Here is a 15,730-nt window from a genome sequence, read left to right as displayed (position 1 = left end):
ATTACGGAGGAAAGTTATGTCGTTGCGCCAGCTGTGCACAGCAGCAGTAGATCTGTGACGTGTTGAGGTCAGCGTGATACTGACTACCGACTTAATGAGCTGCTCTGAAGATAGTTGGATTAACTCAGTGCTTGTCGAGAATGTTCATGCATATTTGGCATAAAAATACTGCCCGTTGCTCAATCCATAAATGAAACGAAATAACGTAAAATGTGACTTTTGTTAAAGTCCAAGTCAACTGTACTTGTGTTCCTATAGGTTATGACAGCATGATGTTGGTGTAGGATGAGAATGTAACGCTAGATATTCAAATACCCTTATGAAAAAGAGGGAATAAACGAGGCCCGTCGTATTATAGGATTTACGGTAATAAATGTTATCTGGTTTTCTAATCCACATAAAACACAACATGTTCTGTTCCAGAAGTTTAAAAAGTAGTAACTAGGGCTTCTTACAGACGTAAATATGAGATATTGATGGGGAATTCACAAGTTTTCTTTTTACACTGTACACAATGGTTATTTCCATGTTCTATTAAGCTTCTATGGAAATTAAAGTATTACGTTTTTGGGGGAATATGAATTCCTAGCATGGCAAAAACCTGAAATTGTCTTTTTTTTTTAAAAGACAAAAAAAATTCAACATTATACATTTATATAATTGTTCAGACCTGAAATTCTAATCAGGAGATGGCAGCGTGACTCGTCTGCGTACACTGATACTACTGGCTAGCGTTAATAGTTTATATCAATTATAAATAGATGTGGTAAGAGGGGACATCCATACGCACACATCAATATATTCATGTATGTATGAGTGTGTTATGAGCAGGAGAGGGGAGTAATACTGTGTTTGTGTGTGTTGAGTCAACAACCTTACATAAGCAATGCTCTACTCACCTCACCTGTGACACACACACACACACACACACACACACACACACACACACACACACACACACACCACATGTGTCATTATGGATTGAAGTGGGCTGATTTTGGCTCAGCCATTATCTTCTTACACAACCCACTACAGTGAAGAGAGTCTCGGTATGAGCTTGTGTGTGTGTGTGTGTGTGTGTGTGTGTGAACACTGACATTACTCATGTGCTTCTGAGCCTTTTCAAGTCCTTTCTAAAATTGCAGCCTAATAAAGCGGCGTGCTCGGCGGCCCCTCTTTGTCAGGGCAGGGCCGCGGCGTTTCATTTCGACGCGTGCAAGTCTGAAACACAAAACCGATGCAATTTCTACTCGGAAACCTTGGAGACGCTGACAAAACTCAAATAACTGCTACTGTTGAAGGACATCATCTAGTGAGTGTTTTTGTGTGGTCAGCTGGTTTCCAAACTTTACATATAGAGTGATTTTTTTTAGAAAATATGTATTTTTTTTTAATTATTTTTTTTTTAGGTCACATAGCTCAGGAACGTAGATTAATACAATGTTGAGTAGTTTGTTGTTTGCTAACAAGTACATTCACTTTGTTTGATTAAAAAAAAAAAGCAGCATGAGCAACATTCTTACATGACATCTAGTGGCGAATTACAGATTGCAGCCAACTGAATAAATCATTGCTTTTTAAAATCATATCTAGAATTTTAAATACAATAATAAGTTCTCAAGGAGCAACCACGGTAATGTTTACAACAGCAGAGTCATAAGTCATTAATGCCTCACTTCATACAAACGTACAATTAAAATTAAAACAAATAACATTTCAAGTTTATTAAGAATGAAGAACAAAGACATCAGTCTGTATTAGTAATTCCTCCTGTCCTATTGTCCTCCTGACCTCTGACCTCTGTCCTCCTGACCTCCTGTCCTCTGTCCTCCTGTCCTCTGTCCTCCTGTCCTCTGTCCTCCTGTCCTCCTGTCCTCCTGACCTCTGTCCTCTGTCCTCCTGTCCTCTGTCCTCCTGACCTCTGTCCTCCTGTCCTCTGTCCTCCTGACCTCTGTCCTCTGTCCTCCTGACCTCTGTCCTCCTGTCCTCTGTCCTCCTGTCCTCCTGTCTTCCTGACCTCTGTCGTCCCATCTTATGTCCTCCTGAGCTCTGTCCTCTGTCCTCTCCTGTCCTCCTGTCTTCCTCCTGTCCTCCTCTGTCCTCTGTCCTCCTGACCTCCTGTCCTCTGTCCTCCTGTCCTCCTGTCCTCTGTCCTCTGTCCTCCTGTCCTCCTGTCTAATGTCCTCCTGAGCTCTGTCCTCTGTCCTTCTGTCTTCTGTCGTCCTGTCGTCCTGTCCTCCTGTCTTCCTGTCCTGTCTTCTGTCCTTCTGTCTCCTGTCCTCTGTCCTCCTGTCTTACTGGCTAATCTCCTCCTGACCTCTCCCTCCTGAGCTCTGTCCTCTGCCCTGTCCTCCTGTCCTCTGTCCTCCTGTCCTCTGTCCTCCTGTCCTCCTGTCCTCCTGTCCTCTGTCCTCTGTCCTTCTGTCCTCCTGTCCTCTGTCCTTCTGTCCTCCTGTCTTCCTGACCTCTGTCGTCCCATCTTATGTCCTCCTGAGCTCTGTCCTCCTGTCTTCCTGACCTGTCTTCTGTCCTCCTCCTGTCTCTGTCCTCTGTCCTGTCTTCTGTCCTCCTGTCCTCTGTCCTCCTGTCCTCTGTCCTCCTGACCTCTGTCCTCCTGTCCTCTGTCTGTCCTCCTGTCCTCTGTCCTCCTGTCTTACTGGCTAATCTCCTCCTGTCCTCTGTCCTCCTGTCCTAGTTCTTTCTGTCCTCCTGTCCTCTGCCTTCCTGTCCTTTGTCCTCCCGTCCTCTGTCCTCCTGTCTCCTGTCCTTCTGTCCTCTTCCCTCCTGTCTGCTTTGTCTCCGCCAGCAGAGAAGTTAACAAGAACAAACTAATCTCCACAGAGAGAGAGCTCCTGTTTTAGTAAAAGAAAACCAGTTTATTATATATATATATATATATATATATATATATATATATATATATATATATATATATATATATATATATATATATATATATATATATATATATATATATATATATATTATATATATATATTAGTGCAGTGTTAAGCAGCCACTCTTCTTATACTGTAGGAAAAGTAAGCAACAGGGGACTCTTATTGTGAAGAATGTATTTATTATTTATTAAATCATGATATACTGTGTCAGATGTGATTTTATTGTTATATTAGTATACTTTGGCTTTGCATCTTTTAAAATAGGCCTATAATACTCAACAATATTGTTGCAACTGAGACTACAAAGTGATAAGGTGGCATTTTTGTACATGGACATATATATATATATATATATATATGTGTTTTTATTTTGCGACTAATAATAATAGTGGTAGTAGCAGTGGGTGTCAGCAGGGCCACGGCAGGAGGCACGACCATGGTCCAGGTACAGCCACGATTTGTGGAAACCTTCAAGGCGAGAAAGCACAAAGACTAACGATAATTCGCGATATATATATATATATATATATATATATATATATATATATATATATATATCTGCTCTCCATGTTCCTGCTCACCAACCGCTCCTTCATTTAACTTAGTTTCAAGCTCAAAAAAAAAGAAAAAGATCGTGCATGTTTGGGATACTGTGCATTATGTGGCCTTTAAAAAATAAAGATGTATACTTTGATGAACATATATTTGTCTGATGAGTGTGATGAGTTTATTCTGCTGACTTCTTTTACTAAAACATATTTGTTGGAACATTGGATCATAGCATTTGTATTTTGTTGGCTCTTTAAATGTAGTCTCTCATGATTATTTAAAAAATCTATAGCATAAACCTTTCTCCGGCTGGCCGGTGTGTGGTGGTGGTGGTGGTGGTGGTGGTGGTATCCAACATTATTTAAACATAATTCGCATTAACAGGTGCATAAATAATTCACATTAAAAGGGTTTAGTGAATTCTATAAACCCATAGGCTGCTGCACCTCGTTTAGTTCAGATGGACTGAAATATATGAAAAATATATGAAAAATGAAAGTGAAATGTCCCCTGGTGGATGTCAAATTGTCATAATTTGAACTGCTTATTCCACAGTGTTATTAATAGTGTTGTACTGATGTATGGCTGCAAACAAAGCCCCACTTAGCCGACGATGAACACGTTTACTTTCCTATATATTCTCGACAGCTCAAGTCTTCCCTCCCTACAGTAAGAGAAGACCTGTTTTATTAATGAATGAAAAAACTACCCACTCGTTAATTACTTCTGCATTAAGCAGATTTTCCGATAAATTATTCACGACAAAATGCTCCTCCTTCATTTGTTACGTAAAAAAAAAAAGCTTTTATTTTGAAGCAGCATCATCATTTTCTTACTAATGGGGCTATACGGCTCCTCGTTGTAAACTGTCACTGTTATTTCTTCTCACGCAGTGTCAGGGTGGTTTTGCGGTCGAGTTGCCCTGGTACTAAAGTGATGTAATGGAGCTAGAGCATCCTCTCTGTCCTGCCTCTTGACAATCTATCTAAAAGAAGGCTCAGGGACACCCCGTCAGAATAAGACACAGAGTCGACTGCTTGCAGATGCCTTGTCGCCGTTGTCGTTGGTCTCAAACGGGGCGCTGATGTCCCAGGCGAAGGGAGCCATTGGTTCCAGTGGGCTCGGGTCGGGGGCATCCACTCCGTCGGTACGTGTCTCAGCTCTCACATCAGGCTCGCTGTCAGATTCTAAATGAAAAGGACATTTTTTTGAAGTTTTATGATTCTAATAAACCTTGAAAATCTGTCATGTACGTCTCCTCAAAGTCCAAACATCCATGGCTTTTCTTTCTCGACCATAAGGTACAGTGATAACTGGTCGTTCACGGCTCAGGTCTTGAAGGGCTGCCGTATGTTTCTCAAACCACCAGATGTCACCGTGCTGCTGAGTTTGGAGCTCCGCAGCTTCAAACCTACCGACCTTCACCACTGGCAGGACACCGTGTGAGCACCTACATTCTCTATGTGGATGAATACACTGCAGACACAGTGAATGCATTCTTTTACTAACACAGTCATGACTCCTATGTCCTGTAATTTGGGGGCAAGGATGACCTTTATATTTTATCTGTCACTCAACCAGTAATTGAATAATCTGATGCTACATATTCCTACTTATTCATTATTTCTTTAAGCAAGTTATACTTTATCAGTCATGAGCTGCTATGAAGATAATTATAGTAATTAAATGTAATTATATAGCACTTTTCAAAATGAAGGTTACAAAGTGCTTTACCAGATAAAAATGATAAAAAGAAAATATACATGTTATACAGCATTGGCCCAAGAAGCCACATACGATAATAAGTAAGATGGAACAATATAAAATAATTCAAATAATCATTCAAATCAAAGTATAGAGAATGCATTTGTGTACAGATACAAGTGAACACTAGTTAAAATATGTTTTTAACAGAGATTTAATAGGTTAACAGGAGGCCCTAACCGATAAGGTTCTCCTTGGAACCGACATTTAGGAAAGTCTCTCAGATGGGCCTATGTATGATACTTCCATGTATTACGTGTGTTGGTGAGAGCGACAGCTGCCACCAAACCACCCCGCGACTTTAAAAACTTTTCATCTTTTCCTATATTTTGCTCCTTACCCTTTTTGCTCTGGCCATAAAGGTCCTCCCCGTAAAGACAGGCCCCTCCGACCTCTCTTCCCATGATGCCATCTTCTGACACCAGCAGGTTCCCCATCAGGAAGTAAGTAGTCATCTGTCCTTTGCCCTTTACCTCAATCTGCCCACGCTCTTTTATGTTGAACCCAGCATCCTTCAATGCACTGAAGAGGGGGTTGAGGGGATACAAAGTGAGGTAAGTTCTTCAGATCCTCAGCTGTACCTTCTCTGCACACAGAGTTTGTATCTACCTATGTCTTGTCGATTTGTTGTCTGTATGAGTTGATATGGTGGAAAGTGAGTTTAATCGAGCTTTATCGTGTAATCTGTGCCATTCGTTTCACACAATATAATGATGCTCAAAGATCATTTCAACAGAAAATGATGACATTTCTATCAGAAATAAATAAAGTATAGTTAAAGGACCGGTTCACAACAGTTTCATCATTTATCAAGTCTGTCTTCCAACTCAATATTAAGGTGTAACTCAATCCTTAAAGATTAGTGAAAGGTCATAGATACAGCAGAAGAAACAAGATGCTAAATACCTTTCCACCTTTCCACAGGCCTGATCTCAAGGAATATAAAAGAAACACTACTTTCTGGATTGAAACTAAACGTTGACACTGAATGATTATCATGACCTGCAGAACTATCAAATATGAATTTGAGTCCCAGGATTTCAATTTCAGAATAAAGAAATAAAGAAAGACAGTGGGAGATAGAAAGGAGGAAGGGAAAGCAATGCTGCATTACTCACTGTGCAAAACAAAGCCTCTTAAATGTAATAAGCACAGAAAAAAAGAGAAAATATGAATAAATAAACACTATCTGCTGGAGAACAGACAGCTTGAAGATGTTCTGCTTCTAAAACACACACACAAACACTCACACACCTATATGTGGAAGTGCTGAGGTGAATGTTGTCGGGCAATCCATGGCTCTCCATCCTGGAGGCGGTGTTAACAGTGTCTCCAAACAGGCAGTAGCGAGGCATCTTATCCCCGACCACCCCGGCTAACACTGGACCGGTATGGAGACCCACACGGATCTGGAACATACAAACACACAACATGTCAGCAAGTGTGACATCCTGTGGTAGAAAATCACGGTTAAATCATTTGTTGAGTAATATGAAAAGGGCCGCTGCAAACTTTGATGTCAGAGAAGATTCAGACTGTCCACATGTGAAGATTATAAGACTGAGCTCCTCTTTCCTCTTCTCTCTCTCCATCTTTATGTATTCATGTCCTATTTATGCACATTTCTGACTTTGCTTCTTCCCCGGAGTCCTTGTGCTTTCTCGCCTCGCAGGTTTCCATGAATCGTGGTTATATCTGGACTGCGGTCGTGCCACCTGCTGAGGCCCTGCTGACACCCACTGCTACTACCATTATTATTATTAGTCACATTACTATTATTATTCCCTGTACTATTACGTTTATTGGCTTTGCTTCTACCCTGGAGTCCTTGTGCTTTCTCGCCTCGCAGGTTTCCATGAATTGTGGTTATATCTAGACTGCGGTCATGCCTCCTGCTGTGGCCCGGCTGACACCCACTGCTACTACCATTATTATTATTAGTCATATTACTATTATTATTCCCTGTACTATTACGTTTATTGGCTTTGCTTCTACCCTGGAGTCTTTGTGCTTTCTCGCCTCGCAGGTTTCCATAAATCGTGGCTGTACCTGGACCGTGGTCGTGCCTCCTGCCGTGACCCGTCTGACACCCACTGCTTCTACCATTATTATTAGTCACATTACTAATACAATTCCCTAAATCATTATTATAATTGTACTATATTCATTGCTGCTGTTATTATAAGTAGTCTTCATTTTTTCCTTTGTTACTCTGCTTACTGCTGTGATTATATGAATCATTTATGTCATATACATTGAATGCGTTGTAACTCTGTTATGCTGTTCATTCTATACACATGACATCTGTTGATTCATAATTCTTACCTGTATGGGTTTGCCCGTTACAGGGTTGGTGACCTCTCTGGCAGCTATCCTCATACCCAAGGCAAAGTTTGCCACTCTGTGAGCATGGGTTTTTGTCGGGACTGGAACGCCACCCACCACCATGTATGCATCACCAATAGTCTCAACCTTTAGGAAACCATGAAAGACACATTTTTCATTGAGAAATGGGAAATTAAGATTAACATTTACATACGTCTACTTAACAAATTATGAACAATATAAACTTTTAATGCAATCACATCAATACATCACGCTTTCCTTATGATTTCCAAGCAGAGCACAGAAATACAATGGTTGTTCACATCTATATTGCAACTTAATTTGCGATTAACGATAATTTGCGATAATTCCATTGAACAATTCCATTTTGCATTTAATTACAAGGGTGATAAAATACAAATTTGCTTGGAAGTGTGGGAATCTCTTAAAGAAACAGTGTATAACATTTAGGGGAGACTAATTGGCAGAAACGGAATAAAATATTCTGAACTACGTTTTCATCAGTGCAAATGACCTGAAACTAAGAATGGAAGTGGTTTAGTTAGCTTAAAAAAAAGTATTTTATATCTACATAGGGATTGGGCCAGAACTGACAAACCAAACACTGGCTCTACAGAGACCCTACAGAGGCTCTACAGGCGTTACTGGTGTGTTTTATAACAACTATTTTATGTTTTGTTGATATTATATCATAAAGAACATCAAGAAATATTTCAGCACAACGTCCATTCTCAACCTCCTGTGGAGATGACAAACGTCACAGAGGGATAATACCTTGTAGATGTCATGGATGCTGGTGAGTCGGTCAAACTTGGAGTACATGGAGTTGAGCATGTGAACGATCTGGATGGGCTCACAGGCGGCGCAGATGCTGGTGAAGGTTACCACGTCACTGAACAAAATAGTGCACACCTCAAACTCCCCTGAAAGAGACGAGACACTTTGAAAAAGCAACAGGAAGACATGTAGAGACAGACAGCTAGCCGGATACACTGACTGACCTGCCTCTACGCTCTTCCCATCTTTGAGCTGATTGGCTATGTGACGGGGCAGCATGGCGTACAGCAGAGTCTCTGTCTTCTGTTTTTCAACCTCTAGGTGCTGCGACAGGATTCTCAGTTCCTCCTACAGACAGACAGACCGACACACGCTATGACTAATATTTCCCACAACTGCTGTGCCAATTCCAGATTTGTATATTGTCACTTTAATCCCATGCAGAATTTCAGTTCCATATAAAGTGCAGTGGGGAGATAAGGTTTCCCAACTGGACCAGAGAGAAGAAATACTTTGATTACAGTATGATATCAGGTTACTGATAGTTAAGTAAAGCATTCAAACTCCATTTTTAACTCATGATGGGGATGACCAAAGTCGCTTCAATTTATCTTCTGGGAAACATGAATGTCTGCACCAAATCTGATGGCAATCCAATGGAAACTCTAATAGTTGAGACGTGTCACTAACACCCAATGATGTCAACCTCATGGTGACTAGAAAGCAAAGTCATCAAAGTAAGTATATCTAAAAATGTATAAAAACACATGGTAATCCATCCAACTGTTGTTGATATATTTCAGTCTGGATCAAAGAGGTGGATAGGCAGGCAGGCCGATCGACCAACCAGCAATCTTTATTGCACTTTTATAGTTTACTACTATTACTACTACTATTACTATGCTGCGCACACTTGCGTACCAGATTACATACTATATTGTTGGTCTTTGTACATTCTTTGAAGAATGACAATAACCAATGTTCAATATTGGTATTGTACAGGTTCTCTTTATTCCAAAGAATATGTTCAAACAACACAGACTGGCTGAGATAAGATCATGGAAGCATACCATTTGCAGATATGCCTTTTGTAGGCCATCATTTCCATTGAGACCTCTTATCATGTTTGTAAATTGGGCTTCTAAGACTTAAGACAACAGGAATTAGAGCTGCCTTCCTGCCTTTTTCCTCTCCAGCTGGTTGGTGAGCTCCATCTCAGCTAGACGTTGCTGGTTGAGGAGAACCAGGTCTCTGGTGGCATCGTGCTGGGCCAGGTCAGCCAGGTGGAGGCCGACATCTTGAAGTTCCTGAAGGCTTCGCAGTTTCGGAGAACACAGGTACAACATACAGCCAAGAGACTCCATCCACATCATCTGACCTACACATAAATGGAACACAGGTCAACTAATGGAGAGGATGCAGCACAGATGTTATTTTAGTGGTTGGCTTCGCAGCTCTTGGGTACCAACAGGCCAATTCAGTTTCCATTTTTCTCTGCTCCTACTTCTAACTTCGTCTTCCTCTTGTGTTACTACCTCAATCACACAATTAGCCTCTCCCAAGTTCAGTTCAACTTGACTTTATTGTCCGTCACAGTCCTGCACGGGGTCATTTTTGGTCTTCCAGGTTTGCTTATGTTGTGTCTTTTTTTAGCGTTCTTTTTTTCTCAAAAAGCACTTTAATCGTAGAAGAAAAAGTTTATTTGGTTGGTTCCATTTTCTATAATACACCTGACAGTGCGGGGGTGGTGTGTTTATGCGTTGTGGTACTGTTTATTATAACCCACCTCTTAGTTTGAGCGTGGTGTGTTTGTCTTTGCAGCTCTTCAAGACAAATTGACTGTTGATGAATTTCCTGATGCTCTCAATGGTGAAAGTCACCTGGAGGACAGAAATAGAAGATGCACAATACTCGTTTAATGGCTGCTGCTTACAATTCTCTATTTCTATTCTCAAGTTTTTTTCGCCAGACTTTTCTGTGAAAGACAAGATGAGAGAGTGTACTCTGGGATCAAGGTGCAACATAAATACCACTGTAGTCTTAACTGCTAGTGGCAAAGTCTTTCATGTGGAAATCTAATGGCCTACACATAACAATACAAAGATATTGTATTGTTTGAAATATTGGAACATCCATTTATAAATACTTTAAACTATATATGATATTTTGACTGCCTGGGGCTCCAAAACCACCCATTTTGCACTTTCTTTTCCACCTCCAAGCACCAGTATTGATAAATATGACATCTGTTGTGCCTTTCCAATCATTTGGATAAGTTTCACACCATTGAGTCCGTACGCCTTTCTTAATTACATGGCTGTAAGCGATATGTGTATGAAGATATTGAACCCCAAAAAGTGGAGTGACCCAACTGGCTAAGCCTACAATTGTAGAACGTAGAACTACGAAGCACTGTTGTTGGCATTTTAGTCGCTACGAAATCGATTGAAAGGTAAAATATTGATATATTTCACTTTACTGAGCACTTGCTTGGTCACATAAATGCATGTATATACAAAAGAAATAGAGCTTCTTACTGTAATTTAGAAAAGTACCTTCTTGGTTTAAGACTCATATGTGATCTAGTAAGGTCAGGGTTGGCCAGGATCACCCCATCTTTGATTTCTTTCTAATGCACTCATATATGTATTCCACTCTTTACTGTACTCCACTGTGCTCTTCTTTGCTGATGCATTTTAATGAACATACATGCTGGTACATTTCACCCAATCCCAAACTGTTTAGAAGTGTCTGAACTGTTGGCTCTGTTTTACCTGTGGGTGTATAATGGTGAAGCTTTGGTCCAACGTAGCATCTCTGGCCTGGAGATCTGGATGAAACTTTTGTATGTTCACCCCCATCTGTCTTACCTTCAGCTGATGGACATGCCAGAACAGAGACCAGAAAAAGAGACCAGACAGAAACACAAGGTATCAAGACTATGAGCAAAACCCAAAGATGTGGCAATGAATTTGATAAAGAAAGACAACCATGCTCTCATGGAGCTACAGCACATAGACAAATGGAGCCCTTACATCCTCATCAAAGACAATATGGAAGGGAAACGCATTGCAGAAAGCCTTCTCCTCCACCCACAGCTTGTCCGGGTAACATGGACGGAAGGTGCAATGGAGGCTGCCTGGGAAGTAAATCAAACGCACCCATTCCATCAGTAATAGAGAAGCTACCCTTACAACAGGATTACTCAGAATCACCTTTTTTAAGAGTTAAATGAGAAGAAAGATATCAATCTCATGTCTGCATTAGATACGGAGCAGTATGTGGTCAGCCGATCTTATCTTATTTACAACGATTCGTGGAAACCTGCAAGGCGAGAAAGCACAAAGCCTCCAGGCTCATCATAACTTCTAATTAAAATCATAACGTACCTTTTTCTGAGGGAACCACAGCTCTGATCAGGTCCCAGCCGTTCTTTGTCCCAGCCAGTGATGCACACCGGTCCCTCATTGTTGTGAGTAATGCCTCCTGGGGGAAAGGTGGTGCCAAGAATCAGATACACTATAATATATATACATATAGAAACAGACCATGCACCCACAGACACTCACCCCTCTATGACTGGAAAGGTCCTGGTCCTTTGTTTGTATGACTAGAAACACAACATGTTCCTTCTTCCCTGTGCGCTCGTCTTCCTCTGATTGATTCAGAATGTTCATGGTCAATTTGCTATCAAAAAGATCTCGGGCAACCGCCTCCATGATACCTGCATCAAAGTGGAAAACATGAAAGAAGTTAATGAAAGATCACTTTGTAGTAAATGGTCAATTTAACTGCTTCCTGCAAAGTAAGCACAAGCAAGCTGGAACCTAGAAAAACTGGTTAAGATCGAGTTCTAGCGATAGTCCAAACCAGGTACTGGTCAGAACTGGTAAACGTATCTAGATAGGGTTCGACCAGGGAGTCCACAATTGGTTTACGGGGCAAATGGCCCAACAGTCAGAACTAAAAGCTGGAAAGCTAGGTCAGAGGCAAACGAGACTGACCTTTGGCCTCTGAATTATAATCAACAGATGAGATCACGTGACGAGTTCGAGTGCTTGGAGCACCGTTTTTTTGGTTCTTTATACTACGTCATCATTCTCTCATGTGATAATGACTCGTCATTTTGAGACGCTATGACAAAGCGGCGGTATTTGAATACGCCCTGGGAATGAGAACGGACCGCCGAAGCATAATCACAATTTTTACTATTTCAGAATGTGTGCTCACATTAAACCGAGCAGAAACTGTTTTTGCAATTGTCTATTATCTCCCCATAACGAACTGCAAAACCCAAAGAAACCAAACTACTTACCGTAGTGACCGCGAAAAGAAAAGTCAAAAGGACAACCAGCTACTTCATGTTATGCAACAAGAGAAACCCAATGTTCCCCAAGGACACAGATCACTGAATTTAAAGACAGATATGTCTATTTAAGAAGATATAAGAACAATAGTTGGGTTACAACAAGAAGAAGACTGTCAGATTTAAAAAATATATATATATTCCCAGGTTTTTTTTTGTATGATTACTAAAACAGATTTAGCGTTCCAACATTACATTTAATAAGTAAAGTATTGTGATTACGTTTTTTGGTGCAAACGTTTTTTAATATATCTTAGGTATTATCCGTCATTATAAACAACCTTTAAGATCAGGATCAAAGCAGCGGATTAAGGGAGCGTGGATGGTTTTACCAGGCACAATGTGGTACAGGCCCTTCCGGTCAGAGTAGTAGTGAAGTAGCATCTTCCCATCGTCGGTCATCTCCACTCGGAAAGACGGCGCGTTCATTTCCTTCAACACAGGAAGGATGGCTCAGATTCTGTTTCAGTTCTACAGTTCAGTTCATACTGGAGGATTCAACATATTCCAGGAAACCATCAAAGGAAACTTTTGTTAAAGCCTCAGCTTGTACTTCCATCGTTTAGTTTGATGCGTTGGAACATGGAATAATGCCAAATGTATCTTTTATGATACAATACTGTGAGTTAAAATGATTTCCACATAGTTGGTTGGAGCAGGAGAAAGAGAAGGAAGAATAAGAGAGCGTACCTGATAGGACAGAGCCAGGTAGCTGTGGAGAGCGTCCAGATTTCCGATGAATTCCACGAGGTTTCCTCCCAGCGTCCTCAGCATGGTGTCATAGCCCGCTTGTTTGCAGAAGAGAAAGAAATGCTCTCCGAAAAGCTTCAGAAAAACCTCAGCGGAGACATCTGAAACATGAAAACACGCACAGAGGATCACTGTCAAAGAGCTTTAGAGATGTATGAAAACACATCATTTGACGTGTTGTAAGTCTGGCCTCCCAGTGCACACCTGTATTCCCAAAAGAATGTCCAGTCAAAAATAATCAGACCCTTGGGGGGAGCTAAGCAAGCCCAGTTGTTGTTATGATTTAATTCAATTCAATTAAATTAATTTTGTACCTGAATCCTCACATCGGCTCAAAAATTAGGGACGCCATATTCTGACCACACACGCATCATAAAAAAAGAGTAAATTATATTAATTACCAAATAATGTGTATTTCTTTCGATCTCTTACATGGGGTTACATTCAAATAAAACGACATTTGTACTTATTCTGTAAACCCAAAAAAAAAAAAAATAAATGCATCAATTTTTTCGATTGCATTATATTTGAGGGCGGTGATTGTGCTGGGTGTGAGCTGATGGATTTCATTGGGGACATTGTTAACACTCCGGTCACAACACAGCACACTCGGTTCAGTTCACACCTCAGACACCTGCATGCTTCCATGTTAGTTATAATGCAAAAATATTATTAACAGAAAACCACATGTTAAACAATATGTAAACTACAATGTGTAAATGACTTTATTCCACTACGTTTTCTGAAACAAATCTGTGCTTTTAACTCAAATTCAGCTAAATATCACGACATGCATGGAAGAAATATTGTGCCTGAATACAATGTTAGCCTTTTAAATCACCATCCAATACAAACTGGTTACTTTACACTGAGGGAGGCATCAAACATACAAAAAGTAGCTCTATTGTGGAGCTTTAAAAGTAAGCACAATCCAAAAAAAAAAAATGTATCGCATATAGTTCTTTACTCCAGTTTCATCTCATTGTGCTGCACTGCCAACACAACAATCATTACATTGTGTTTGGACATGACCCCTAAAGGGCCACGGGGCCACTTTAAGACAAAAACTCCATCGAACCAGTTCTTTAGTTTATTTGATGTAAAAAAAAAAAGAAAAAAAATACACAAAAGAAAGAAAGGAAAAGCTGATATATTTTTTTTTAAACGCATTTTTAATATTATTTAAAAACTGATTACAGGAGAACCTAGAGAGCAGATCAAATTCATTTTGGTTCCCAAATGCGGGCTAATTTATACGTTGAGATACGTACTATGATACAGTTTGACATTCTACATTGTCACTACAAAAAGTCAAATTTCAAGTTATAGGAACAAGAAGCAAAAATAATCCAGAAGGTAGCTGAGGATAGTAAAGACTTCTTAAAGGGTATGCCATCTTCAGAAAGTCAGAACGACATGATGTTTGCTCAACATGAAGGGAAGCATCAGAGCTCCTACCAGCAGAAAGATGGACGTGGACTCTTACCCAGCAGAGAACAGGCCTCCTGCACCAGACTGAGAGTCAGAGTGTCGTCGTAAACCGTGTAGGTCATGAAGGAATCCTGGACCCCTGGTAGAGAGCTACGCAAAGACTTTGACCATCATTAAAGCCATACTAGTAGATAATCAGCATGTATACCAGTGTGTTTATACATATCCATGTGTGTGTGTGTGTGTGTGTGTGTGTGTGTGTGTGTGTGTCCAGACCTGAGTTTGTCCCAGGTCTCCTGGCCAAACTTGTCCATCACCAGAGACTGGAGGCAGCTGTTGATGAACCCATACTGCAAAAGAACACAAACGGTGTTCTTCTGTTCAGTGTTCACAAATCAGTGTCCAATGATTTATGAAAAACCATCCTGTTAAAACCTCAAAAATGATACATATATATATATATATATATATATACAGTGGGTACGGAAAGTATTCAGACCCCTTTAAATTTTTCACCCTTTGTTTCATTGCAGCCATTTTGCTAAAATGACAGAAAAAACCAGAAATGTAGAATACTTATGACCATGTGATATTTCAGTTTTTCTTTTTTAATAAATTTGCAAAAATTTCTACATTTCTGGTTTTTTTCTGTCAAGATGGGTTGCTGAGTGTACATTAATGCGAAAAAAATGAACTTTTTCGATTTTAGCAAATGGCTGCAATGAAACAAAGGGTGAAAAATTTAAAGGGGTCTGAATACTGTTATATATATATATATATATATATATATATATATATATATATACAAAAGCATGTCATTGTCATTGCACAATCTGCATTTTGACAA

At 40.2% G+C, this 15,730-nt stretch overlaps 1 protein-coding gene across 1 annotated transcript; it reads right to left on the bottom strand.

The window, feature by feature from the left end:
- Positions 1 to 4,460: 4,460 nt before the first annotated feature.
- On the bottom strand, positions 4,461 to 15,722 carry gucy1b2 (guanylate cyclase 1, soluble, beta 2). The gene is made up of 17 exons (XM_054623463.1): positions 15,714 to 15,722; positions 15,160 to 15,233; positions 14,939 to 15,033; positions 13,393 to 13,553; positions 13,035 to 13,134; positions 11,906 to 12,060; positions 11,726 to 11,822; positions 11,372 to 11,475; positions 11,111 to 11,212; positions 10,123 to 10,216; positions 9,518 to 9,714; positions 8,561 to 8,684; positions 8,327 to 8,482; positions 7,539 to 7,699; positions 6,468 to 6,622; positions 5,554 to 5,735; positions 4,461 to 4,636 (listed from the first exon to the last, which is right to left on the bottom strand). The coding sequence occupies exons 1-17, from the start codon at positions 15,720 to 15,722 to the stop codon at positions 4,461 to 4,463; spliced, it is 2,142 nt and encodes a 713-aa protein (XP_054479438.1).
- Between the last annotated feature and the right edge of the window lie 8 nt (positions 15,723 to 15,730).

This window comes from Anoplopoma fimbria, chromosome 22, assembly GCF_027596085.1.
Source record: "Anoplopoma fimbria isolate UVic2021 breed Golden Eagle Sablefish chromosome 22, Afim_UVic_2022, whole genome shotgun sequence".
Classification (NCBI taxonomy): domain Eukaryota; kingdom Metazoa; phylum Chordata; class Actinopteri; order Perciformes; family Anoplopomatidae; genus Anoplopoma; species Anoplopoma fimbria.
Note: the sequence above shows the minus strand (reverse complement) of the source record. Positions and strands in the feature narration are given on the sequence as shown.